This window comes from Mercurialis annua, linkage group LG1-X (genome assembly GCF_937616625.2).
Source record: "Mercurialis annua linkage group LG1-X, ddMerAnnu1.2, whole genome shotgun sequence".
In the NCBI taxonomy this organism is placed as follows: domain Eukaryota; kingdom Viridiplantae; phylum Streptophyta; class Magnoliopsida; order Malpighiales; family Euphorbiaceae; genus Mercurialis; species Mercurialis annua.
The window spans coordinates 71913971-71941917 of NC_065570.1; the positions used below are offsets into that span (position 1 = coordinate 71913971).

Consider the following 27947-nt stretch of genomic DNA (forward strand, 5'->3'; position numbering starts at 1 on the left):
TTAAGCATATAATTGGTGGATTGGCCGTTAAATGGACATATTGTCTCATGAAAGGTTACAGGACTCCGTGTCACGTGCCTACTACTCGCACTTTTCAAACCCTAAAGATGGAGAAGAAGAAGAAGAAGAAGACTGCTTGTCGTTCATATGGATCAGATTAAACCCTATAACATCCGACCAATCCAAAAGCCCAGTTATTGGCCAACTATTAGTTGACTCTGTTTTTGGTAGAAATTGAAGACCAATGCCTATGGATTTAGGAGCAGAAGTTACTGTATAATCTCCGCGGAAGATATCTGTATATCCGACTTGAGTGAAAATTAATCTAAATGTGGAAGAGTTAAAAAATCGTTCTATAGTTGGAACTCATGAAAAGCACTTCATATACGTATAAAACAGTGAATTTTTCATTCATATATGTTAAGATGCTACGAAGATTTGTAAATAAATATTTACTAATTTTTTAGATCGAATTTATGATGGACTATTTCTTGTATTAGTGAATTTTATAATTCAAGAGTATTAAAGTTTATTTTCTCATAGAAGTTCATTAAATGTTCGATTAGATATAAAAAAGAAATTCGGATTAGGATTGTATAGTATCTCATCTGACCGAATTCATCGACTGAATCAAATCTTATAAATTGAAATAAAAACTTCAAATGTAATATAATTTCATTTCGATTTTGAGTGTAGAAAATTTACTTTAACCATATATATTAAATATAAATTGTGTGATTTTATGTCTTCTATCGATAAAACTATGCATATTTTATAAAGGTCGTGGTTCCGAATTATGGCACCTCATTTATTTATTTATTTTGTATTATTTGTGATCAATCGGCTGTATAGCCAAAATGGCAAAATAGCCCGAAAAATTAAAATAGGAGGCAGTTTGGTGATTAAACTTACCGATGCTGACCCCAATTTGGATATATCCGAAAAGTTGAGGAAAATAAAAGGAAGGGATTAAAATGTGCAGGTTAAACTGTATACTTTTTCAGAAGTACCAGGCACTTCTCTGAAAAATAGGCTTTAGATTAGATAAGAGGTCACTTTAATAAGGTTATAACTGGAGTTGAATAAGGCGGTCGGTTCATAGAATGTACTTTCACATTTAAACTTTAGCCCAGGCCCACCTCAACACCCATCATAAAGTTAACCAAATAAATACACTTCTTATGATACAAAACAGTAATTTGGGGTAGGGGTCTCAAAATGTTTTCTAGTTTTTACTATGTCATTTTTGGGACACCTTAGTCACCAAGCCCACATTAATCAAAGGCCACCTTCTAGACAAAAATATACGGATTTTTTTAAAAAAAATATCCATAAAATAATAAAATATTATAAAAAATACGGTTTGATCAAAATTATTATAAAAATATTTTTTTAAAAAATAGCTTTCATTTGCAAAAATATTTTTTTTTTAAAAATCATAATTTATATTTACTAACAATTTACTAAAATATAAGTTTATTATTAATTTGCTAATGCTTTATTTTTAAAATTATAAAATATTAAAGTAATTTATTGCTAAGTTTACTATCAGCATTATAAAACATGTATTAAATTCGTTTCAACGTTTTTATTTTTGTTTTACTATAAAACAAGCTAATTATCGGTTTACTTTTAATTTACTAAAAAACAAGTCTACTGGTAGTTTACTATTAGATTTATAAAAGTTAAAGTTAACTATTTTACTTAATTCATTACATGTTTATTCTAAGTTTATTTCGACATAATTTACTATTACATATACACTATCGGCTTACCTTGTAAATATGAACTAATGTGTCACTTAGATTTTTTATTAAACACATGCTCATTATCTTAGACTTCAAAACATTAAAAGCATGGAAACATTAAAACCCATATTTATTCGCAATTAGAAAGAAATAGTAAGTCATAACCTAAAAAAAATCGTTAATTATACAACTCAAGAAATAGGACAAACATGACTGTCTTTGTCAGCGTCATCTCGTCTCTGTCGTCTTTGTCGATGGATAAGAAATTATATAATTCAAGAAAATATGAGAAAAATGCATCACCGTATTACAGAAAGAAGGAATAGTAAAAAAAAAAGGTTAAAAGAAGAAATTTGAGCTCCAGTCAACTTTTACCGAAAATTTGCGCCAGGACCGCGGCCGCATCGTAAAATTGAGAATAATTAGTCGCTTTATCGTGCCTTGCCTAATTTCATCATGTAAAAGCTATAAAATATGAATATAAATCTCTATAGAGCCATATCCTTCTATCTGGAGGAGATAACTTGTTATTTTTTGATGAATTCACACAGTCTATTGGACTTCGATAAAAAAAATTAATTATTACAAAACATTTCGCTTTTTCTTTTTTTGATTTACAGTTCAACTCTTAAAACTGTTAATTTTAATTAATATTTCAATCTTACGTTGAATGATAGTCACTTGTTCGAATTAAAGTGGAAAAATAATAATCAAATATGCCTTTCATATTAATTCATATTGTTCCAATTTTCTTTTTCAACATCGAAAATTTCAAACGTAAAGTTATATAAAGAGTTTATTTGAACATTTTTCTTCTCTAATTTAAATAAATGGCTACTGATACCAACTGCATATTTTTCAAACCCCAAGCTAGCTATAAATTGCCCATTTATTGATGATTTTTTTTTGTCAGAAGATGGTTTCATCTATGATAGCTCGCTGAATTAATGAATCCTCCAAGATGGATCTCATCTCGCCAGAAGATGAGTTCTCCTGACACCAAATGTATGTCCACAAATGAGATCCTCTATGTTTGATCTGACCTTGTTTAAACAATCTAACAAGCGCAATATATGCCAATATCCTCATCATGCACAAATCTCAAAAGATGTGGTTATACACCCACAGGAGATCGTGAGACTAAACCACGATAAAAGCAATATTCTAGGTTCCAAGGGCTTATAAATACCACACTCCCGGTTTTGAAAAGGTATTCATTTTTCAAGTTTTAAATACTCCATATATTCGTTACCTACCAAAGAAACTTTACTAATTTAAGCATCATAATGACTTTCAGGTTTTACAGCCTGAAACCCTTAAAGCTTTTCTATTCTCTATGCATGAAGATCACGAATAAGCAATCTTATATAGTTTTCTACTTGTATCAGCTACAATTAAAATTTAAAAAGAAATGGGCTAAAATTAAAGATTTTAAAAATTTAGACTATAAAAAAACTAGACTTCTTTTAAATGATTAAGCCTAAAAAAGAAATTTCAACTCAATAAAATCAGTAATAATAGACTTCTTTTTTGCTACCATCTCCATAATAACTTCATATGGATCATTTATATCTCTAAGGTTTGTCTGTAGGATCAAATGAGCCCCTAACATATAGAAAAGTTCAAATATGCCCCAAACGTCGTAAAAGGTGAACAACCATGCCCTGATTTGGACTCATAAATGAGACGTTGGGGGCCTGGTTATCAAAACTTGGAGGTATGGTTGTTCACACTTTTAAGACGTCAGGCGCATATTTGAACTTTTTCGGACGTTGAAGATTTATTTGATCCTCGAGTTAAATTTTAAGGACATAAATGATCCTTTTTTCCTTTTACTTAATAATACCACTTGTGATATAAATGAATGAGTGAGAATTACCTTAATCAGGCTTAACGTAATGAGACCGTCCCACGCACTGACAATGGCAGAGTATTGTGTTGAGCTAAGGCCCAATTTCCCAACACTAGCACATATCACATACCCAAAGTCCAAATGGGTAATTGTTAGGGCTCAATAAGCGAACCACAGTAACAAAAATGTAGTCAAGCTGAGACAATGATTTGACATATAACTTCGCGGCTCAACAACGTTAATATCTTCAAACACTGCTATCACTAGTCTTAGCCTGTTTGGCTAAAAAAGCAACACTAGTTTTCGTGCTTGCACTAAGCAAACTGCTGGGTCTTACGATCATTCGTAGCTCATTATTTATGTGTTTTTCCTTCTACAAATCAGCAACATGGCTTCTTTCATTTTAAGTCATGTTTTGGTTTGTGTGTGATATAATACACAAAATGAAATAGGTAATTTTAAGAAATAAAATTATTATTTTTACTTTTGAAAAAGTTAGTCATTTTACAGAAATAAAATTCATTAAATTATTGTTACTCCATTTATTTAAGGCTTAATTCCTTAAAAAACCCCCACCTTACACTTTTTTTTCGTTTATACCCTCACCTTGTAAAAACACCATTTGTACCCAATTTTGGATTTTTATGTTTCATCTCTACCCAAAAGCATTAAATTATACTTTTTTCATTTGGAAAAGAGTTTAAAACATACTTTTTTCTATTTTAAAATATACAAATAAATCCTTAAACTTAAAAAATAATCAAATACATCTAAATAATTAATTAATTAATTAATTTTTTTAATTTGATAAAATAATAAAAAATTAAAAAAAAATTATTATTTTTAATTTTTTTTGTCGGAAATATTTTCAAAAAATTAAAAAAAATAAAAAAAATTCGAAATATTTTTTAAAAAAATTAAAAAAAACTATTATGATTTTTAATTTTTTGAAAAAGATGGTATTTTTGTACTATTAATAACATTAATATCTAATTTGTATATAAGTTAAAAATAAAGGATTGTTTTAAACTTTTTTTCAAATGAAAAGAGTACAATTTAATGCTTTTGGGTAGAGATGAAACATAAAAACTCAAAATTGGGTACAAATTGTGTTTTTACTAGGTCAGGGTATAAACGAAAAAAAAATATAAGGTGGGGTTTTTTTAAGAAATTAAGCCTTTATTTAAATATCAACAAAAACATTGAATACTTCTATGGAATACTTATTGTCCTCTTTAGTTTTAGTACTTTTAAAAAAGTACACCTGGTATGTTTGACCAAAAATCAATAATTAATTAGGTTAAAGAAACGATAATACATTTCAACCACATTAGACCATAAAAATACATGAAAAACTAAAAAAATAATGAAATAGCTGAACTGTAAAAATTAAATTAATGACGAAAAAAGTTAGAATTTGAACTATTTATTTAGTTACTCATTTATTTGCTAATTACCATGTTACATAAATAATAGAATAGATATAATATCAATAAAGATTCATTTTGCTCCAATTTGATCAAAAAAATTAAAATTTTATTATAATAAACAATGTTTCCAATTTTAGATTACTTTACTCTTTTTATCGTCCAAATTGACAGTAGATTAAGATGTAACTCACCAAAAATTGACAAACTGTGAATTCTTTTTATCTAAAATTACAAACTTAGATTTTTTTGAGATTTTATCGCAAGTTAGAAGGATGAAGTGAATATTTGTTGTTACAGTCTTACAGACATATAAATAAAATCCGTAATATAGCTAACGTAAAAGAAACAAAAGAAGTTTAATCAGTAGAATTTTGGGAGCCAAATAGGTAGCACGGACACGGATACGGGGAAACGGGACACTTGGACACGGCGAAACGGTATAATTTTAAAGTTTCCTATGTATAAAATGAAGTTTCGTGTCCGATGTCCGAAACGTTTCCGAAACGGGAAACGTCGATTGAATGAAGTGTCCGTGCTACCTAGGCCAAACATGCTTCATTATCCTCATATATTTATCCGTTTCCGTCCAAACAAAACCCTAGTCCCATTACATCAATCAACCACAAAAAATAATCATAAAACGGGAAACGGAGTATTTCATTAACTGACAGTAACTTTCACCTACATGTAAGTAAAACCTATTTGGTTTCTTATGCTAAAACTTATCATTCCATTCAAAACCTTTCGCCATTTTTTCTTATCCCTTCCATTTTCGGCAAAGATGGTCCTGTTTTATTCAGAGATCTAGAATTCAAAAGGGGGAGGAGTTTTCAAAAACTAAAAAAATTAGGGTTATGGCGAGAGGCAAGATCCAGATCAAGAGAATTGAGAACTCTACAAATCGACAGGTGACTTATTCAAAGAGAAGAAATGGTCTGTTCAAGAAGGCTAACGAGCTTGCAGTTCTCTGTGATGCGAAGGTTTCCATTATCATGTTCTCTACTACCGGCAAGCTTCATGAGTACATGAGCCCTTCCATTACGTACGTATAAATTAAAATTTATATTATTATCAGATTCTCTTATTTTTCTGTATTTTTTAATTAGTTTTTTTTTGTGTTTGTTCAAAAGAACTAAGCAGATGCTAGATCAGTACCAGAAGACAGTTGGTGTCGACATATGGAGCACTCACTATGAGGTCTTTGCTCGTTTCTATCTTAATTTATGTTCTGTTCGTAGATTGTTAGGTTAATGTCTTTGATGCTATTTATTATGCCTTTTTGGTGCAGAGAATGCAAGAACAGCTGAGGAAATTGAAAGATGTGAATAGGAATCTGCGTACTGAGATAAGGTATGTAGTTTTATTCTAGGATCTGCTGTTTGTTTTTGTGTTTGTGTACGGTTTTTGATGGTCAATGAATTGATTAATCAGGCAAAGGATGGGCGATTGCTTAAATGATCTAAGCTTTGAGGAATTGCGAGGTCTTGAACATGAAATGACCGATTCTATCACGGTTATTCGCGAGCGCAAGGTTTGTTACATCTATTTACATTTTATATTGACGTGACACATCTTTTAGTTTGAATAATTTTTCTTGTAACAAGTATTTCTCGCTTGTTTGTTAGGTATTTTTGTTTATTTCAAATGAATTGTTTTCCAACTTTACTGTTTGAGTAACAATTATGTTAACATTATAAAGTGATAATATTTATAAACAACAAAATTAAACATCTGAGATTGAACCAATGGTTTTATTTCTAATTACACGAAGATGATAAATTGTGAGAGAAAAAGAATTGTTGGAAGAATATGTAAGGATGGGATATTCAAGAGTGCATTGCCATGAATATTAGACAAGTAATAGCAGTGAGTTTCAAAAAAATTTATTGGATAACCTCATATCGGAACTTCTGTGTTATATGTGTTTTCATTAACCGGTCTTTACATCACACTTTCACTCGTCTGAATCTATATACACACCATTTTTTGTTATATAGGTCTATTTTAATGGTCTGTCAAAGCACATTTTTTTTATAGCACAGAGTCAATTAATTTTTTTAGTTTAGTCTCAATTATAATTAATTTTTTAATTTTAATAATTATAATTTATAATTTATTATATTTGTTTTTCATTTAATTTAAATATACAATTCAATCTACGTGGCAAGACTCGTAGCCTCATAGACACACATTAAATTATTTCTTCATTTCTATCAAAACAGTTTAAAAAAAACCTAAATATGTACTCATTAAAATTTATTAGTTTCTATCTAATGATGTGAAGAATGTAATTTAAGAGTCTGACGTGTTTAAAGTTATCCACTTAGACATAGGAGTGTGCATACATGGATGAGGTAGCGACTGCCCCCGCAATTTTTTTTGCTTAATTACTCCTTCAAGTTTTTTTTTAAATGTAGTTACTTAATTTTAATTTTTATACGATTAGCCCCCTCAAATTTTATTTTATACAAATTAGCCACCCCATAATAAAAGTCCTAGTTCCGCCCCTGGGAGTGTGCAAAAATTGATCAAACCTAATATTCTCTAACTGGACCGAACCAAAATATTAGGTTTTGTTTGATTTTTATGTTTATTTAGTTCGGTATGATATTAATCAATTTTTTATAAATCCGAGCCGAACCCAAATAACCGAATATATTTTGTATATAATGATTAGTAATTGAACCAAAATGATTTTCCCCTTCATTTTGGTTCAATTTTCTGAAATTTCCATACTAAAAATTATACATTATAAAAATGTATAAATATAGAAAACTCATCATTTTGTCAATTGAAAAGGATTATTTTGACAAAAAAATAATATGTACAAAGACTCAGATAAATTAAAACAAATTATAAGGACAAGTTAATTAATTAAAACATGTATGTTGCTGAGATCTCAATATGAATTTAGCTTATTTTATTTCAAATAATCACATATTTCATTGTATGGAGGTGCAACATCTCAATCCAGCTAGGGTTTTTGATTGGATAAAAAGATGGGCAAAAAATGATATAATTTAGAAACGTTTAATGCAGGAGATATGACATGGCGTTACAGTTAAAACTTGTAAATATATACGCAATTGTCAAAATGTATATTGTTTTCGTCCAGTTTAAAAATTACAAGAGGACATTTGATATAAAATGATACTAAAAATATGATGCGAATTTTTTAGATGAAAGCATATACTATAAGACTGTCATTTTTTGTCATGACTAGAATAATTAATGGAATGATAAGGACAATGACAATAACCATTGTGTTAGAATTATTTTTAAATACTAATAATTTCACTTTGTCCTCAACAACCAATAATCTGGTATATAATTAAATAATCTTAATTTATAACTAACAAAATTTCCTTCATGATTTACAGAATAAGGTGATTACCAATCAGATAGAAACCTACAAGAAAAAGGTAAATTTTTTCCCTTTCTAGATGAAAGATAAATATTAGTATCTGATACTTGATCAACGTATAATTTTCTCTTCTTAATTATCTATAATGGGTGGCAGCTAAGGAATGTGGAAGAAATACATAGAAATCTTCTGCATGAATTTGTAAGCCTCATAAAAACTTTTCCTCTTTGTTTAATTTATTCTATAAGTAAAAAAGTAAATGTTAATTTATTTTTGAATGTTGTTGAAGGATGCAAGAGAAGAAGATCCGCAGTATGGACTAGTAGATAATGGAGGGGATTATGAGTCTGTGATTGGTTTTCAAGATGGAGGAGCTCGCAACATATTTGCTCTGCGGATGAACCCTAACCATCTTCATCATGCACCAGCAGATCTTACAACCTACCCCTTGCTCGATTAGTATTATTTCAAGAACCTCAAAATCTGTCGAAATTATAAATTATCATATGATCTCTAATTGTATAATGAATATGCAACTAACTGATCATCTTCGTTTATTTTGCTTCCTTTTTTTGGTTGATGCTATTGTGTAAGTTGAAATTGTTTTTACTGTTTCCTAATAGTTTCTTCTTTTCCTTCTTATATGAGTTAGAAATAGAGAATTTACATCTAAAAGTTTCAGTTTGGTTTGGCTTATGTTTTTAGGCAAAATGCATGTCTTAAAAGAACGTTCATCTTATTCCTGTTCAATTATGCTTTGATTTTGTAAAATTGTTAATTTTGTCCAAAACCACATATTTCATTTTCAATTGTATCCGCAAATATTAATTTAACCTCTTTTTTATTTGAAAAAAATTTAAATAAATCATTAATTTTGAATTTCAAATAAAAAATAGTTCAAATAAGTTGTTCATGAGGGTCTTTTTGAATTTTTTAGTGAAAAAGAGTTTGCGAAATTGGTAGAACTGAAAGTAAAAGGTGAAAATTTGAAAAAGATTGGCAATTTTAAGGTTAATGTATAATTTAAAAGGAGTTAAAATGTGAATATTTCAACTTTTTAAGACATCTTGTTATGTTTTTGTTAGGAACTTGTTTAATTATTATTCCACATAACTAGCATCTGAAAAATTATTGGGTGAATCTAAAACTGATTTTTTTTATTTTACATGCATTGCTCTGTGTTATTAAATAATAATATAAAAATCGTTAAATAATAATTAGAAATTCAACTATTAATGTGTTATTTAATGATTGATTATTTTTATTTGACGCCATATTTTACACGTTTAATGTGTAACGTTAATTACCCCACACAGTAAGTTAGATTTATTTAAAAAAAGTCGATCAAATGTACAATAAATGAATGAGATGTGTGAAATGTAAATAAATTTTTAAATAATTATATAAAATTTCTACATTTTACGTATTTTATTAATTTATCGTTAAGATAATGCGTCCCTAACAAGTTGCCAAATTATATTTTTGGGAACATGACAACAATGAGAATTTATGTTCGTCATGAATTGAGTTTCCTTCAAAACTGTACTCTTTTAAAAAGTGTGGAATTATTGGTCCATAAAAGTTAAACAAATTAGGTGGACATGCTTACATAGATGTCATTGCCGCGGGTGACAAGTGATTTGTTTTTTTGATTAAACGATAATAATAAAAATGTTTAAGTATATGACAATGTAAAATGGGTATTATAGGGAATATCTTTTAAAAGAATTTCTCAAAAAAAAAATAATTTTTTGAAATGAGAAGTTTCTAAGATATTATTGATACATAAAACAAATTTTAAAATAATTTTTCTATAAAAAAATTATGCTATTTTTGTTTTCAAAAATTTATAATTATACTCTTCAATAAATTTACTTATCAATGTATCTAGAAAAAATACATACCAAAATAAAATAATTTTATAAATTAAGTGCACCATATCATAATTTTTCAATTCAAGAACAAATCTTAAAAATTTATAAGTAACATTCTTATTTTAAGGAAAATTATATCAGTATTATGCAAACTTTTTCAAAATTTCTATTTAAATGTTTGAACTTTTCTACACAAACAAGCTTAATCCAATAAAAACACTCGAAAAACACATAAAATCCCCCAAAATAAAGCTATTTATTCGAAAGACAACAAACATAGAAATAAACAAATTAAAAGACGGTGAATTTTGGTTAAAAGCCGAAAATCGCCGTCTCTAGCCCTTGAATTTAAAAAAGAAAAATCTCTCTCTAGAATTTTTAATTTCCTCTAGGTTGAATCAGTGGAAGCAAATAAATAATAAAAAATGAAGACACTAAAAATAAATTCAAAAAAGTTTATATACTACTTATGTAAAATGTTCATAATTATTGGTGCTATACTTTTTTCTTATGGAAATTATTGGTGCCATACTTAAATGTGAACTAAAGTGACACATAAACTTCACTGTCACGTCTTTGTTGTGTCAATAAAAAATACTACCATCTAACTATTGTGCGACAAAAATATCTGTCTAATATTTCAATCAATTTTTTTTTCTTCAGTCAATTACTTATCACATATAAAAATTAATGATTTGCCTACGAGTACTTTGAATTACTTATTTCCATATATTTATTTTTAAAAAATAACAATAAAAATATGTACATATATCTTTTACATTTTAAAAAAATTATACCTCCAGACTTAATATAATATTCAAAATTTTATAATTTAAGAAGGGAAAAGGGTCATTTATGCCCCTATGGTTTATCTCCGAGATCAATTAAGCCCTCAACGTCCGGAAAGGTTTAAATATACCCCTAACGTCTTAAAATGTTGACAACCAGGCCCCTAATTTTGACGCATAAATGAAACGTTAGGGGCCTGGTTGTCCAAATCGAGGGCCTGATTGTTCATTTTCTAAGACGTTAGGGGCATATTTGAACCTTTTTGTACGTTGAGGGCTTATTTGATCCTAAAGCCAAACCTTAAGGGCATAAATGACCCTTTTCCCATTTAAGAAAGAAACAGAAAAAATGAAAACCAATTTGATTTTGTCATTGATACGGACTCAAATTCCAGTTCAGTCAAAAGCAAGGTACAAATCGCCCCGCGACACTAATGCCACACTTTACACCCAGTAGTTTCCCACTCCACCTGACCAAATCACCCAAACTCCAATTTTCTTTTCCTTCCATTTCGATTCCCCATTAATTTTTTTCTCTCAGTTTTTAATTACGCACCACCTTCACAAGAAATTTCTCGAGAACACTAGTACGCACCGTCGTTTTGCACCGAAACCCCTTCGTCGGTTTTTTTTTTTTAATTTGAAACAAGGAGAACAATCAGGTGTTATCGAGAGAGGAAGAGAGATGGGAAAACAAGTTAATTTAGTTGGTTTGGGGTTTTAGAGGGGTTTAATCAATTATTAGAGATGGGAGCTCTAGCTCCTCTCTCTTCATGGATACCAGAGGATGACCTTTTGTTAAAGAATGCCGTTGAGGTTAATTCCTGCTCTCGTTCTTAGTTTGTTTCTGTAATTTTAAACTGGGTCAGCTTGGTTTTTGGTTTTTGAGTTTTATTTTTTCTTTTTCTAAATTTTCGTATTAGACAATTCCTGCTAGAAGAGGAATTAAATTAGGCTTATATATTAGGGAAATTACTTATCAACGTTTCTGCATTTTGTTTTAAAGCTGAATTTATCCGCATGCAGTATTTGTGTACTTGGTGATCTTTTTTAATATATTCAATGCTGGCTGTATTTGCTGCTTTTGTTGGCTTCCTTATTCGATTTTCTGATGAGTTTCTTATGCAGAAATTTCAATTTTCTTTACATTTTTGGCTTATTTATGAATATAGAATCAAGTAAATTGGGTTATAATACAGAGTGTTTTTTGGCCACATGCTAAATTATGATATTCTGCTGTAGAAACTCATAGGATTGTGCCTTCCCTGGAATTTGCCAAAGCCAAAACTTGTCCTATGAGTCATTATAAGTACCCAGCAGCTAAATTCGCGTTCTTTGGCCTCGGTGGAGAATGTGGGCTTTTTTGTGCTTCTTAGGATGTTGTACTAGCAATGCTGGCTTTAAAAATGCACTAATTTTGAGAATGTATGTAAGCTATAGCGGCGGTATTTGCCTCTTCCTCCTATTATATGGGAATTGAGAATGATGTAGCAAGTTGGTTAAGTTAACAATTATAATTGGTGTGGTGAACATGGAAGTTACATTTGAATCTTAATTTGGCATGGGATTCAGGGTGGCATATTTTGCATGGGACATTGGTAGAGTCATATCTTCGGTTATCTCAGTATTGCAAGAGGCCATTAATTTGTTCGTGTTTGTTCTGCACACAAGAGAATCCCATTGGAGGTAGGCGGTGATTGTTGACCTGTTGATAATCACCTGTCTATCAACAGTGAGAAAAAAATCACAAATGATGGGTCTCGGGAACATTTCAGATAAACTTTAAAAATCGCTGCAAAATGTGTGTTATCTTATTCTGGTTTCCATTCAATCTCTTTTGGGGAGGGTGCGAGGTGGTTTGCTATTATTGTGAAGTTATGTGAGGCCTGCAGATTTCAAATGTTCTTATTTTTATTTGCTGTTGATGTGTTTCTTTCTTCTTTTCTTAGGCTGGTGCTTCCTTGGAATCACTTGCTAAAGGTGCAGTGCAGTTTTCTCGTAAATTTACTGTTCGAGAACTGCAAGAACGGTGGCATTCTCTCCTTTATGATCCAATTGTTTCTGCAAATGCTGCTTTTCATATGATTGAGTTTGAGAGGTCTGCATCTACTCTTCCATCAAAATTCACTCGAACTGGGAATTTAAAAGAAAATAGATGTATTTCTGGTAAAAGGAAAGCTGAAAGTGTTCGTAGTTGTTACTATGCGCTGCGTAAAAGAATCCGCAATGATCCATTTAACACCATGGATCTGAGTTTTCTTATTGCACCCACTGACAGCAACTACATCGTAAATGAAGATGAGCCGTTTTCTGGAAATTGTATTATTGAAGATCCAATTTCAACTCATTTTGAACTTGAGGATTCTAACTTGGATATAATGCATCATAATTTTCCAGAGATGGGGGATGATCCGAATGCTCATGCCTTTGATCCACAATTTGACAATACAGTCCATGGAGATTATCCAATGGAGCTAGGTAATGTACATGAAGAGATTCCGCAGCTAAATGGAGAGAATATATCTCACCTTAGAAATAGATCTGTGATTGACGAATTTAGTGGTCCAATTGAAATGCCAGAAAACAACGATCAGGTGCATGAATGCTCTAATTTTGATGGGGACCATGTTTTTAGTTCTCCAATTCCAGAGTGTAATGTGTCATTTCATAACTTAGAGTTTTCATCTCCACTACCTGAGATGCCAATATGGAGGACAGTCGAGGGTATGTCCCCACCAAGTATGCCCATTGATATGCACACAGAGGATACATTTTCGCTTCCTGATAATGATGCTTCCAAGAATACATGCTTGTCAGAATATGACGTCCACGGAGACTCCAACTCAAAACTGCAGATACCAAGTGGGGAGTTGAAAAATGTAACTACCAGCACAGAAGGTTATCTGGCTGAACTTTCCAATTCTCTTTTAAATTTCACAAATGAGGAAGAACTATTGTTTACCGATGTTGATGGAAAAGATGCAATTGATAAGTCTTACTATGATGGCCTAAGCTCACTGTTGCTGAATTCACCAAATGATGTCAATCAAGATCACATGGTGAATATAACCGAACTAGATTCTTCTCTAACTTCAGATTATACAGCAAATCAGTGTGGTGCAAGTCACAAAGACTTGGACGAAGATAGGGGGTCTTACATTGTTGGCAACTCAGAGCTCCAACTTCCTGAGCTGTGTGTGGAAGATATTATTTGCACATTAAATATGGAGGACCAAGAGATCCCATGCAATGATCATGTTGTCTTCACAAATCAGTCGCGCCCAAAATCATTTTCCTCTGTATCTCGACGGAATTTACATGATCCTTCTAAACCGAACCCTTCAACTTTTAAGGAATTCTCTAGCAATCCAAAAGGTAGTGAAGTAGTAGCATTATCAATGAAGAAAGATCTAGAAACTCCTGGACAATCTCATGCATCTTCACAAATTTTAAAATCAAAGGCCGCAGCAAAGAATGGTTTGCTCCAAACAGTTGGTGATCATGGGGTTAAATTCGACTTGCCTAGCGGTATCTCCACTTGCACAACTGTGGGTGTTGCTTATGATAGGCCTTCTCAACTTCATCAAACAAATGCAATTGCAGAAACTGTTGTAGCTGCTAAACCAAAGGAAGAAACTCCGGAAGCTGTGCCTGTGAAGTTTAGTCATAATACAGCCGATTCTGTGACAGAGAAAGCTTTTAATCCTGATGGTTATAAATGTTATCCCCAGATAAATGCTACTAATGTCAAACAGGACCCAGATGCTACTTCTAGAATTCAAAATCATCAGGCAGCGCATGTCAAATTGGGGTCTACAGATATTGTTTCCTCTGAGCAGGTAGTACAAGATTTAGTCTCAGATCCAGAAGAGCCACTTATAGAGAGTGAGGATGACGTACCAAATTTCTCTGATATAGAAGCAATGGTAAACATTTTGCTGAATTTTGAATAATTGTTAAAATATTATTCTTTATTAGTTGGCGCGACTTTTATTTTGTTTATCCTTAATGGTTCGTTTATGCTTTTATATGCTATCAGATACTTGACATGGACTTAGATCCAGAAGATCAAGATTTATATTCAAGTGAGGAAGGTAACAAACAGTATACCTGATGTTCATATAAATATCAGTCCTCTGTGTGTTTCCTGTGCATATCGACATCTCAGCATATCTAATCATATTTGAACTTAAATCATTATATGCAGTTTCGAGATATCAGCATGAGGACACAAAGAAGCTAATTATGAGGTTGGAGCAGGGTGCTCAATCATATATGCGAAGAGCCATTGCTTTGCAAGGAGCGTTTGCTGTCTTGTATGGCCGCCACTCAAAACATTATATTAAAAAACCCGAGGTATCTGCAAGTACTGCATGATTTCTGAACCTATTTTCTATTGCCTTCAAATATTTTTCATTTCCTCTCCACGTGGTTGCCATTCATTTATTGTCTTTACATGCGGAGCCATAAGTGGATAACGCTGTATCTAGTTTTCTGCTCATCTAAATTCTCTGTTTTACGACTCACCTGATTTCATAAGCGAACCATCTTGACATTTGTATCGTATCTTTATTGTATTGTAAAATTGGAGTAACTATTCTTTTATATTTTCAGCTCTTCCCACTCCCCTCCCTCCCCCATCTGAGCTTCATTTCTGAAGTTTCAAGTTGGATCATTGCAGGTTTTACTTGGAAGAGCAACTGAAGATGTAAGCGTTGACATTGACTTGGGAAGAGAAGGGTGTGCAAATAAAATTTCTCGCCGTCAGGTTTTTATCTGCTTATGTCAGCTTATTCTTGTTTTGCTACATAACTTTGTTTTATTTTATAATTTCCTTCTCTCGGAAGCTTCTCAGAATCAATAGTCATATTTTGACACGTCTGTTAATTTTCCCATTTCTATGCTTCGTTCATTATTAGTCTTCTCTTCTTATGTTAGGATGAGCTCCATTCATTCTTTTCTTTATTATGCATGCTAATTTTAATTCTGCTTTGACTTTGAGTACCAGTTTAATTTTCTTTTTGGTTTTACTTGCTTAGGCGACTATAAATTTGGATAAAAACGGATCTTTCCTCCTGAAAAATCTCGGAAAATCTTCAATCTCGGTGAATGACAAGGAAATCGGCCCTGGACAGAGTTTAGGCCTTACTTTTAGTTGCTTGATTGAGGTTTGTTCATTTGTGTTTATTTACTTTCTTAATAGCTCTTCTTGAGTGTGCATAAAATCTTCATTTCTCAGATTTTTGTCTTTCAAAATTCATTGTTACAGTAATCATCCATTTCTGAAGAGATTTAATGGAATTGATCAATTTGCAGATAAAAGGTATGCCATTCATATTCGAGACAAATCCAGCTCGTGTGAAGCAGTACCTGGATGGCGCAATGCAGAAGGATGAAACCCAGGAGCATCAGTTATCAAGTGTTGCGAAAACCTTATGAATTGGAACATCATCAGAAGGTGCTCAATTTTTTCTGCGCTTTCTGGGTCTGTTTTTCTGTAAGTTAGTTCAGGTTGTTGTATCTATGACTACTGCTAGTAAGGACCATAGTTTCTCAAATGTTAGGAAACTGCTTCTATTTAAAGTAGGACAACTTTTGCATCATTTATAAATAGTAGTGGCAAAAATTGCATCATCTTCTACAAAGACTTATCTGCCGCCATAAAAGTTTATTCAATCCATATATAAATAAATATTTTTCCAGCTTAATTTTATTTTCTAGAATAAGTCAACATGTTTTAAAATACATAAATAAAATTTTAACAAGCAATTGTATCAAAAAATTTCTAAATAGTTTAATGGTTTAACTGGTTTTCGATTCATGCAGTTTTTTAGGTTCAAGAAGGTTAAACTGTGTTTTTCAGTTTTTAGGGAAGAATCAAATCGGACTGCTATCCGGTTTCAGTTGAACTAACCAGTCCGGTTCGTCTCTTAAAACAATGCTTTTAGGTTTCTCTCATTTGCTCTTCCAAATCCAAGCACTCCAAAGTGCCATCTGGGTTCTCTTTCATCATTTTTTATTCTCTAAAACAACTCTCATCATTCTTTTAAAGTTGAGGCTAAATCTCAAGTGGATCCTGAGTGCAATTTATCAACCCAAGGCAAAGGTCACGATGGCCTTGAAGTCCACCATTAAAATAAGTTAAAACCAAATCGAACTGCAACTTCCAAGTATCTTACTTAAACAGCAACTGCTTCTCTGCCCCCTGCCAGATCCGTTATCTACTCATATCTTGCATTTGGAGTCGAGTTGCAGTACACCCAAAAATGTTGAAACACAGAGGCATTTTCAATCATTCTCGTTCTCTTCTTTTTATGCTTGCTCTTTGGGAGCTGTTACTTGAAGCGGATTCAAGAACCTATCCCCAAGATATAAAAGTACTCAAAGATCTAAAGCATGGGGTAGAACCCACCTCCATGGCTCCGGGATCTTGCCTCAGCTCATGGGACTTCTCGTTAGACCCATGCGACCACATTTTCAGCGACAAATTCACTTGCGGCTTCCGGTGTGACCGAGTTATCTCTGGTTCATTTCGAGTCACCGAGATCACTCTTGACCCTGTTGGATACTCCGGTTTCCTTTCGTCTACTTTTTGGGACCTTCCATACTTGCAAACTCTTGACATTTCCGATAATGCATTTTTCGGATTAGTCCCCGACTCTCTTGCCAAGCTCACTCGCCTCCGCCGGCTCAGTCTCTCTGAGAATTCCCTCTCCGGGGAGATTCCCATCTCTATCGGCTCTTTGTCTCACCTCGAAGAGCTCTATCTGAATAGCAACAATCTCCAAGGGCCGCTACCTTCAAGCTTTAGTTCTCTCATACGCTTAAAGAGACTTGAAATTCAAGAAAATAATATTTCTGGTCAGTTTCCTGATTTAAGCTCATTGAAAGAGTTATACTTTCTTGATGCTAGCAACAACTGTTTATCCGGGCAACTTCCGCCCGCAATGCCGATGAATCTTATCGAGCTCTCCGTACGAAACAATAATTTACAAGGAAATTTACCTGATAATTTCAGGATTTTGGAGTATTTAGAGGTTCTAGATCTTAGCCACAATCAATTATCTGGCTCTGTAAAATCAGTCCTTTTTAACCACCCTTCTCTTCAACAGCTCACTCTCTCTTACAACAATTTTACTTTCTTGCAAGTACCACCAACAATGGGGTTTACCAGTAAGCTAATAGCTCTTGATTTGAGCTATAACAATATTCAAGGATTACTGCCGGCATTCTTGGGCTCAATTACAAAATTGTCAGCTTTGAATTTGGAGCATAACAAGTTTACAGGGATGATACCAACACAGTATGCACTGAAAACTGCAGCGTTGAGGGAAGATACAACGCCGTTTCAGAGGCTGTTATTGGGTGGGAATTACTTGTTTGGACCGATTCCGGGTCCTTTAATGGGTTTAAAGGCGGGTTCTGTAAATGTTAGTCTGGTGGATAATTGTTTGTTCAGGTGCCCTGATACGTTTTTCTTCTGTCAAGGTGGTGATCAGAAATCGTTAGTGGATTGTAAGAGCTTTAGCCCTGCTATTCCTTAATCTTTTAATTATTGCCAAAATGTCGATTATCCAGTAGTAGTAACGAATTTGCAACTTTTGAAGAATAATGATTGTTATACTGAGAAAGTATTGTAGAAAAATAACAGTGTCTATATTTATTATACAAGTGATATGAGTAAAAATGATTTTTTTTTATGCATAATCATTCAACGCAACAGTTGTGTCATGTTATTCATGCAATAACCTACGGGATGTTTACATGTTAGAATATCTAATGATAAAAAATTAACAATAATTAAAAATTTCACTATCGTAAATAGTCATTGGTTATGCTTTATAGTAAAAATAACATGACACAAATGACGTGAGATAATGTGTATTTTATTTAAAATGATTTAGACAAAAGCAAAAAGCTAATGTATCAGGGTAAGAAATTGTCAATTAACAAGAAATTTAGTTTTAGTAGAAGATGGAGATATTTGGTATATAAAAAATGATCCAATAATTAAAAATTCGAATATTGATGTTTTATCAAATACTAATCATAAAAATTAATTTTAGTTGTTATAATGTGATTTGAAAAATATTTATTTAATTATTAATCAGTTGAATTAATAAGGCATTTTCTGTGTGTGATCCATCTTCCATGAATACAAAATTGAAAGGAGAAATCCAGATATCTTCCATGAATAAAAAATTTGAAAGAAGTGTGTACGGATTTACAATATTAAAGTATATTAATTTAATAAAGAAAATATCTCTGAAATAGTGGAGTTCCAATTGCCTGTCCTTTACTTTTTTCTTTTTCTTACATATCACGTGGCATCATGACTACTTGTAAACTTTTCTAAATTCCCACCGCCACCTTTCATATAAGAAAAGGAAATGCAAAATCAAGATTAAGTTCTTAATAATCCTCTCTTCATTTGCATAATCAAGATTTTCAAACTCTTAACTATGCAGTTAATATTAATGGCTCATATTTTGACTATTTTATTTATTACTTTTTAAAATTTATAAAGAAGAATACAGTACAAAAGAATCATGAGAAGAAAGCAAGATATGAACTCATAATTAAAATATCCAAAATTAGCTTTTTCATCTGTTAATTTCTAATTTTTTCAATTTTAACGCTCTATAATTTTTTCATTATAGTTGTTTTTCAATATTTTGAAATACATTTGAAAACTTTATGTAATTATGAACATAAATGTGTCATATCAGATAAAATAAATTACAACTAAATATAATTCATTCATAATTCACGATAGACGAACTAATAATTTATTTTAGGATGACAAATTAATAATTACCTACAACTAATAAATTAAACTGGGGGTACATTATTGCAAATAAAAAGCAACTAATTAAAATCAAAATATTAGTACAAAACATTAAAGAAGCGGAGTTTTATAGAGTTTTGAGCTGTACTTATTAAAGATAATCCGTATGAGATAATACGTCAGTCAAATGTGAATAAAATGGTGAACATTAATAAGGTAGAGACTAGAGAGTGAATGAAATCTGTGTGAAGTGAAACGAACGTGGTTACTTGGCCCTTGTTCATGTCTAACGTTAGCAACGCATTGGAATTTGGTAGTGATGATGTAATAGGTTAAATCTCTCGAAGCGTTGGACAGGACAGGGTCAGGGACACGATACATTCCTGGGCTCTAAACTCCAATCTTTGTCTTCTTCCTTTCACTCGGCCCTATCACTGGACCATTCCTTTTCAACTGACCCTCTCATTTCACCCTTTTCCCCGTTTTGGGCTGACCATCTGTTCTCTTGTTTAACCCATTACCAACTTTCTTATCATTTTACTTTCTTTTATTATTACGGTTTTTACATAAATATCGAGAAAATAGAAAATATTTATAAACATACCACCTTAACACATAGCATACGCATACAACTTCTTTTTTGGTGAGTACGTCTATAACATTTAAAGCTATAGCATTTTCTAGTATTTGGATTCTATTATGTCCTGCAAGTTTAAATAAATTAGCCTGAATAAACGATTGTTCCTATTTTAAATAAACTACTTCTAATTAAGGATATCAAAATAGTAGTTTAACATTATTAGATAGTATTCCTCTATTTTAAAATAATTGTTCACTGTTTTTCCTTCTAAAATAATTGTCAATTTTTAATAAATTACAATCTTTAGAATTAATTTTTTAATATGAATCTCATGCGAAGTTTATTATTTATTGTCATTCGTCCAAAGAAGTGGACTAGTCATAATTTTTAATAAGAACATAGCAAAAATAATAAAATTGAATTTATAAAAAAATTAAATGCTAATTGTTTAACTGCATAGAATGTGCAATTGTATAGAGAAGAGAAAGTATGTTTGAATAGAATATATCTTCCTGTCTCGATACAATTATCCGTTTTTTTTCTTTTTTATCTCAAAATACTTACCCATATTTAATACATTATGATCTTTAAAATTAATATTCTCGTGCTATTTTTATCTAGAGTTCACCAACTATTGACATAGTTTAGAAAAAAATTAAATTAGTCATAATATTTAATAAAAATATAACAAAAAAAGAAATAGAATATATAGAAATTTAGAACACTAATTATATTTTTTTAAATTGTACGAAAACAACAAAATGAATAATCATATTGGGACGGACGACATATACTCTCCAAAAGAATATTTTTCTAAAATGTAATTAAATCTTTAATTTTCTTTGGTAAAAAAAACTGTGATTTTCGATTCTAAGTCGGAAAATTACAGTTTTTATTTGATATATTTATATTTATTGATGTTTTTTGTTTTTATTGAATAACTATATATCATGACATTTTGTATTTGAGTATGTTTTATGACATTATTTTGAGTTTATTTTTGTAAATTAATTTCTAAGACTTTTTTCACATTTATTCGAATTTGATTTTTTTTTTTGAAGTTTGATTGTGTTATATTTTAAATTAAACAAGATGAATTTTGCTACAAGCGTAAATAGTGTACAAGATCTTTTTTTTACGGAGTCAACTATAATTTTTAAATTATTTATTTTATTTATATTTCAGTAGATCAATAGATTAAATTTAGTATTTTAATTTTTAATTTTTAACTTATTTCAATGTATGCTAATTTTATATGATATTTTTTTTGCTTATATATTCCCACGATTAGCTTACATAGCAAGACACTATAAAAATTAAAAAGATATAATACTATAACAGCGGAATTTTATTTTTTCTAATTGGACTAATGTGAACTTTCTTGTTGTTTTCCCATTTAATCCAGTAGATCATACAATGATCAAAGGAGGTAAAGGTTAGCCATATATTTTGACAGAAATTCCAAATTGTATACAGACAATTAACAAATTTAAAAACTTGATTGACATTTCACTACAACAAAACAGAGCTAAGGGGGCGGTGTAGTAGGTGCGGTTATATAAGCAGCCCCTATAATTTGTCATTTAGAAACTAAATCCTTTTATGGGGGCGGAAATCATAAATGCCCCTATTGTTGTGTAATTTTTAAAATAAAAATCTAATTTAACGAATCAAAATTTCTTCTTTTAATTTTTTCTTATCTCCCGCCTCTCAGCTTCTTCTCTTCATCCTCTCAAACATGATGATTGCCTAATTCTCAGAGGATCTCTTTGCTCTCCAGTGGCGAATCTGATTGACATATATTACTTCTCTCGATTTCATTAGCAGTGAATCTAATTTGTTCACTTCTCAGCTTTAGCGAATCTGCTCATTTAGGTTTCTGATTTCACTTTATTTCTCATGAGTTCTTCTTTCAGATTAATTTTTAGGGTTTAATGGTTTATGTTTCAATTTCTTCTCAATAGATCGCTACTCAACCATAGATTGTTGCTCTTTCAGGTAATTAATTGTCTTTGATGCTTTATATACATTTTTAGGTTTTATCATTTAATTTTATTTGTTTCATTGTGTACATAATAAGCTCTTTGATTTTGTAATGCTTCTGTTTTTTTTTTCAGATTCCATTGCAACCACAAACTAAACAGATACGTAGAAGTTTTTTTGTGCATTTTGCAATATTTGCTTGTCTAACTAGAAAAAAGTTGTAGTTAGGTAACTCTTGCTGAACATTACAGATAATCAGCTTTTGTTTGAAGTGAATGCGGAGCTCTATCTATATCTTAATCACTTGTGTCTTCATGGAAAAAAAATGCATCAATAAAATGATAGTGAATTTGTGACCACATGTGCTATAATCCAAACAGAAACTATATCTTAATCACTCCACTTAAATATCAATTTGTCCATTGAATTTACATGCAATGATCAATGAACACCATAGTTGCATGAGTTAGATCATGGTCGTTGATGTTTACTAATACATATTAACTTTCTTGTTGATTACATGCCTTGTGCTATGGTTGGAGAATCTTTCATTGGAAAGGAATTGATGTGAGAAGCTACAATGGTTTTTGTGTTGCACACAAGGTCTGTTACTTTAAGCAAGTTACACAAAGTTATGTCTTGGTTGAATATAGCCAATGCAATTTAGTTGCGTTTTATTTTCTTACTGATATTAGACTATTAGTTTCAGGTGTGCAAATGCTAATACTGAAAAAGAACAAAAATGGACTATTGTTCTTGTTGTTTTTCAAGTTATTTATGCTTCATCTCTTTTTATATTACGGTTTCACATTGGGATGGAATGAAGTTGCCTCTATCACAAAGCAGGACATAAATTTAACTGAACTGGGTCATTTTGGTTTGAGCTATAACATTTATAATTGACTTCTTGTGCAGGTCCTGAATTTTAGTTCTAGGAGTCTTTGGTGGGCTACTTACGGAGCTATTTCTGGTCTATTTTTCTAGTCTGCTGCAGTTTCTAGCAACTGCTGCTTCCTGCAATCCCTGTTTCTGTTCAGCTGTTGCTATTTCTACAGGCTGCTGTTTTTGGTATGTTGTCGCTGAACTAAGTGATCTAATAAATTTCAAATGCTTTTGTAATGTGTATTCCAATTTCAGTATGGCGTTGATGTTTTGTTCAATTTGAATTTGAATATAAAAAATGTGATTACTATTTTTATTCATCCATTGTGGATTAATTATTACTAAATGGGATGGAGGGAGTATAATCTAATGCACAACTTTATGCCTCTACAACTATAGCTTGAGACTTGGTATTGATGTTCTAGGGTTAGTTCATTCTTCTCTAATTTATTCTTGTTTCTATGTTATTTTGCTCGAATTCATAATTGTTCCTGGTTTTAGATTGTTATTTGTTAATTTTAGTCTTAGATCAACAAAAACTTATTGTGTAAGCTTTGCTCAACCGGGCTAGCAAGTGATGTCATCATTAAAGTTGGAGAAATATCCTTCCATCTCCACAAGGTATTATACAATTCAATTTTTATTCATGTACAAAATTGAGTTGCATAATGTGCTTAAGTTTGAAGTGCAATAGCCTAACTATTCTCTTGCTAAAACAAAGTTCTGGCGTGTTGTCTTCATCTTTCTTTGTGCAAAAGTGATTTGATGCCTTCTATTTTAGTCATCTCATCTTTAAAAAATCTGAAGAATATTGATTGCCCTATGAGCTTTTTTTGACATATCTACAGTTGGAAACCTTGAAGGGGCAACTGAAGCAATCGCTAAATGATGATAGTTCACGAGTAAGATCCTGTTTCTATGTTCTTTTCTTGAACTATTGTATTTAGCAATTTGTTTTTTTTTCTTGAACTGCTGTATTTAGGATGTTTGCTTCTTTTGTTTCTTAAGAGGCGCTAATTAGTTTTTCTTCTATCTTAAACAGCAAAGTCAGACTGTTGACATTGAAACTTGTGACTATTCGCTTCCTAAAACCTATTTTGATAAAGGTAATACTGTTAAACTTGCTTCATTTCGTTCAGCATCACTTTCGCCTTATATACATTATGGCTATTATCTTTAACCTAACCAAATTCTGAAGCTACCACAAAGTTTGTTTCTTTTTTGATTTGTAGTATGCATTTTACATTCCCATTGTTGGTGCTGTAATTTGGGCATCTTCTTGGGCAGGTTTGTTCTTTTTGACTTATTGTGTTCTGTTTTTTTAAGAATGTGTGAAAACTCAGCTTCTATAATTAACTTTAACTGTATATGCGCAGATAACATGTTGGATATGGACTAGAGAGACGATCAACTAAAAAGAGAATCAAGTATTCAAAAGCAGCTTTAAACCAATTGTTCAAATTTGAGTTGTGTTTGCTTTCGTTGTGGAATCGAGATCATTACAAGGATATTCATCAACATTGAACCTAAATGTACTTTGATGTTTACCTGTAATTGAAAATGATCTTTTACATATAAATATTTGGTTCTTTGGCTTAATGGAGTTCCCAGATGCTTTAGCTTAATATTAGTAGGAAAGTGTAAGTTCTGTTGGGGCGGTGTGAAGCTGCCCTAATATATTTTTTCAAAATTTTAGGAAGTAGGGGCGGTTTAAACCGCCCCAACATTTTTTTAATTCCTTCGATGTAGGGGCGGTTATAACCGCCCCTATAATTTCGTCACAAAAAAATACTTTCCCCGGCAGGTGCTAAAACCGCCCCTATGACGTAGTGGCGCCCGGAAAAACGGCGGTTTAGGGGCGGTTTTGAGAACGCAGTTACCCCTTGTAGGGGCGGTTATAACCGCCCCTACGAAGCAAAAATACTGCCCCTGTAGATATTTTTTGTTGTAGTGTTTCCTTTAAAGATCACCTTTCTCCATCCCCATCTTCTTCTTGAACATATATATACTTAAAATCTTTTATGGGCAAGGTTAGTTGGCTTTTAAAAACCTTATCCAACGCATCCTATGTTCAGTATTATTGAGAACTAATAAACCTTTGTTCCCCTTCACTACCTTCCAGAATTATTTTCTATATCTCCTCCCATACTTCTTCGGCTATTCCTGGAATATTCGTACTTTAAATCACAATAATATACCAATTCTTTTTTTTTCGATAATAATATTACTTGAAATGGCTCGTACGGGTTTGGTCTAGTGGTCTATACCTCAGCCATCTGAGCGCCAAAGATCGTGAGTTCGAATTCCGGCTACGTCCTTTCTTAATATGGAGTGGTTGAGGTTGGGTTGTTGGCCATTATAGCTCGGATTTACCAAATATGTGGGCTTGCGGGCGGTTCACATCCCGGAATTTGACAATGAATTAAATTTCGGCTCAAAAGAGTGAGTTTTCGTCACCAAAAAAATTATTACTTGAAATGGGTAATCAAAAATTAAAATATTACATCTTAATTCATCATATATCTTCCATTTAATATTTCATGCACTGGCGGTAGATGCAAGAAAACGATGGGCCAACTTTCACATGATATAAAATAATTAATTAAACAACCATATATGTATTATAATGTTTCTTTAAATTAATATTATATTAGCTTAAATAAATGTTTGTGACTTTACACTTTACAGGTGTCCGGTTTGCTATCAACTTGCTACTTATTTTATGCAGAATTTGATAATCATTTTATGTCCAATAACTTTGAAATAATATTTTTCATAAAAGTAAATTATTAAATTGAAACTATAAAAAAAATCAATTAAATTTGATAGTTACTACATAAAGATATAGCCATGAGTGACCGTTAAAGTGGAAAAATTCTTATATAGACTCAGTCTAACACGTCATCTGTGAACTAAAACAATCATATAATAACACCTCATTAAAACGAGGGTATTTTTTGTAATTTCGTTTGTTATTTGCAAACATTTTTAAATAATGATATTACAAAAATATCTTCATTTTAATGAGATGTTATTATATGATTGACTTAGTTCACGGATGATGTGGTGGACTGAATATCCCTAAAAAAATTCTCGTCAAAGTTATGTAAAAAGCATGTAAAAAAGGAAAGGGAACTATTTTAAGTAAAAAGACATATCTATGATCTATGTATTTTTTTTTTAAAAGGCACTTCTATAAATTCTAGACCTAAATTTTGGTATAAGGGAAGTGTACTGAGAAAAAGATTTGTAAATATTCGAATTCTCTATCCTGAATTTGATAAAAAAAAAAGTACATGTGATTGATTCTTTTCAATTTCAACAATTATTAATATCTTTTCGACAAAATAAAAGTGTAGGTTGTCTTCATGTGAGAACCTACTCTCCCACTTTAATATGTTTTTGCTTGATTTTAGACTTATCATTGCTTATTTTAGCATAAGAATATCCATTAAACAGTATTAGAAAGATAACTATAAAAATTAGATTTCGGAGTGAAAATTAACAATATATTAAATTTTATAAATTATTTATAAATTATTATTTTTTGGTAAATTAATTTTTAAATTATTAATAGATGTGAAACAGATTATCAATAAACCTTGTTCAGATAAATAATTAAAAAATATTAATAGATTAACAATCTATTAATTATGGATTTGCCGATAATTTTTCACATTAGATATCATGATGAAACTTGAAATACCAGCCAACATATTATTGTGAAAACTAGATCAAGAGAATGATATAACCCATTATTAGTCATCCAATCCGCACAATGATTCCTTTCTCTGTAAGTGTGGCGACCCCAATTTTACAATCTCTTTCCATAAGACTTCCGATGACAATAAGAAGGTTCAAATTTGCATTGAAGTTGATATTATCTCTCTCGTAAAGGCATCCACTGCTAACTTGCGATATATCTCGAGAAGATGTTCCCACACCCTCGATCCACGCAATTTGAAGACCATCCCAAGCACTCCAAAGCTCCAATTGAAGCATTGAACAACAACCAGTGTTTGCCAATCTTCATTACTGTTTCGGATAATGCCTTCAGAGGATCATTTTTTATTAAAAAAAATACACTATTGAAATTTTCTGGCATAATCATTTTTTAAAATTTGTTCGACTCCAACTAATTAAATCCACACTATCAAAGTAAGCCAGCATCTCGTTTCTTCTAGTGGAAAAAGGTATAAATACAATTAAATGTGTTACGGTTAGTATTATTTTAAGTGTCTAAATTATAAAGCACCAAATATAGTACTATAAAACTAAATGCTCAAAGAGTTAAACACAATTTGCAATTAAAGAAAAAAGGTGAAGCACACAATTAAACCAAAAACGTGAAGTTAGGCACAAGTGATGGTAGACATGTTGTTATAAATCCATTAGCCTTGTGCTTATAAATTTATTATCTCAATGAATAGTAACAAATATAAATCAAATCTGGACCACCCAGTACGAGAATTAGTACAAATTCTAAATTCAATGTGACAGATTGTACATACTCCCAGCACATGATAGCTAACTAACCTTATTCTTTAAAAATTATATTCCAATTCATCCAGAAACAATTTTGAAAAGGATGGATTAATATAGAAAATTCTATATAGAGAAGTGATGATTTAATTAATAAAAGAGTTCATTTTATATAA

At 31.3% G+C, this 27947-nt stretch overlaps 3 protein-coding genes and 1 long non-coding RNA gene across 6 annotated transcripts; all 4 read left to right on the forward strand.

The window, feature by feature from the left end:
• The first annotated feature begins 5697 nt into the window (after window positions 1-5697).
• On the forward strand, window positions 5698-9036 carry LOC126678624 (agamous-like MADS-box protein AP3). The gene is made up of 7 exons (XM_050373521.2): window positions 5698-6072; window positions 6161-6227; window positions 6319-6380; window positions 6462-6561; window positions 8411-8452; window positions 8551-8595; window positions 8684-9036. Exons 1-7 carry the CDS (start codon window positions 5885-5887, stop codon window positions 8852-8854), a joined length of 675 nt encoding a protein of 224 aa, XP_050229478.1. The 5' UTR covers window positions 5698-5884; the 3' UTR covers window positions 8855-9036.
• Window positions 9037-11394: 2358 nt separating this feature from the next.
• LOC126656985 (uncharacterized) lies at window positions 11395-16690 on the forward strand. Its single transcript, XM_050351608.2, has 7 exons — window positions 11395-11872; window positions 13006-14982; window positions 15096-15150; window positions 15264-15412; window positions 15738-15824; window positions 16096-16224; window positions 16373-16690. Exons 1-7 carry the CDS (start codon window positions 11804-11806, stop codon window positions 16493-16495), a joined length of 2589 nt encoding a protein of 862 aa, XP_050207565.1. The 5' UTR covers window positions 11395-11803; the 3' UTR covers window positions 16496-16690.
• A 93-nt stretch (window positions 16691-16783) lies between these two features.
• On the forward strand, window positions 16784-18602 carry LOC126656989 (LRR receptor-like serine/threonine-protein kinase SIK1). The gene has a single exon (XM_050351613.2). It carries the CDS (start codon window positions 17323-17325, stop codon window positions 18598-18600), a length of 1278 nt encoding a protein of 425 aa, XP_050207570.1. The 5' UTR covers window positions 16784-17322; the 3' UTR covers window positions 18601-18602.
• A 3337-nt stretch (window positions 18603-21939) lies between these two features.
• Window positions 21940-24888, forward strand: LOC126678366 (uncharacterized). Of its 3 annotated transcripts, XR_007640708.2 has the most exons (8): window positions 21940-21972; window positions 22139-22299; window positions 22389-22422; window positions 23323-23475; window positions 24138-24191; window positions 24332-24395; window positions 24522-24576; window positions 24666-24888. It is a non-coding gene; the product is annotated as an uncharacterized LOC126678366 (long non-coding RNA). The 3 variants fall into 3 exon arrangements; XR_007640706.2 differs by lacking the exon at window positions 21940-21972 and having other exon boundaries at window positions 22007-22299; XR_007640704.1 differs by lacking the exons at window positions 21940-21972; window positions 22139-22299; window positions 22389-22422 and adding an exon at window positions 22572-23010.
• Window positions 24889-27947: the final 3059 nt, after the last annotated feature.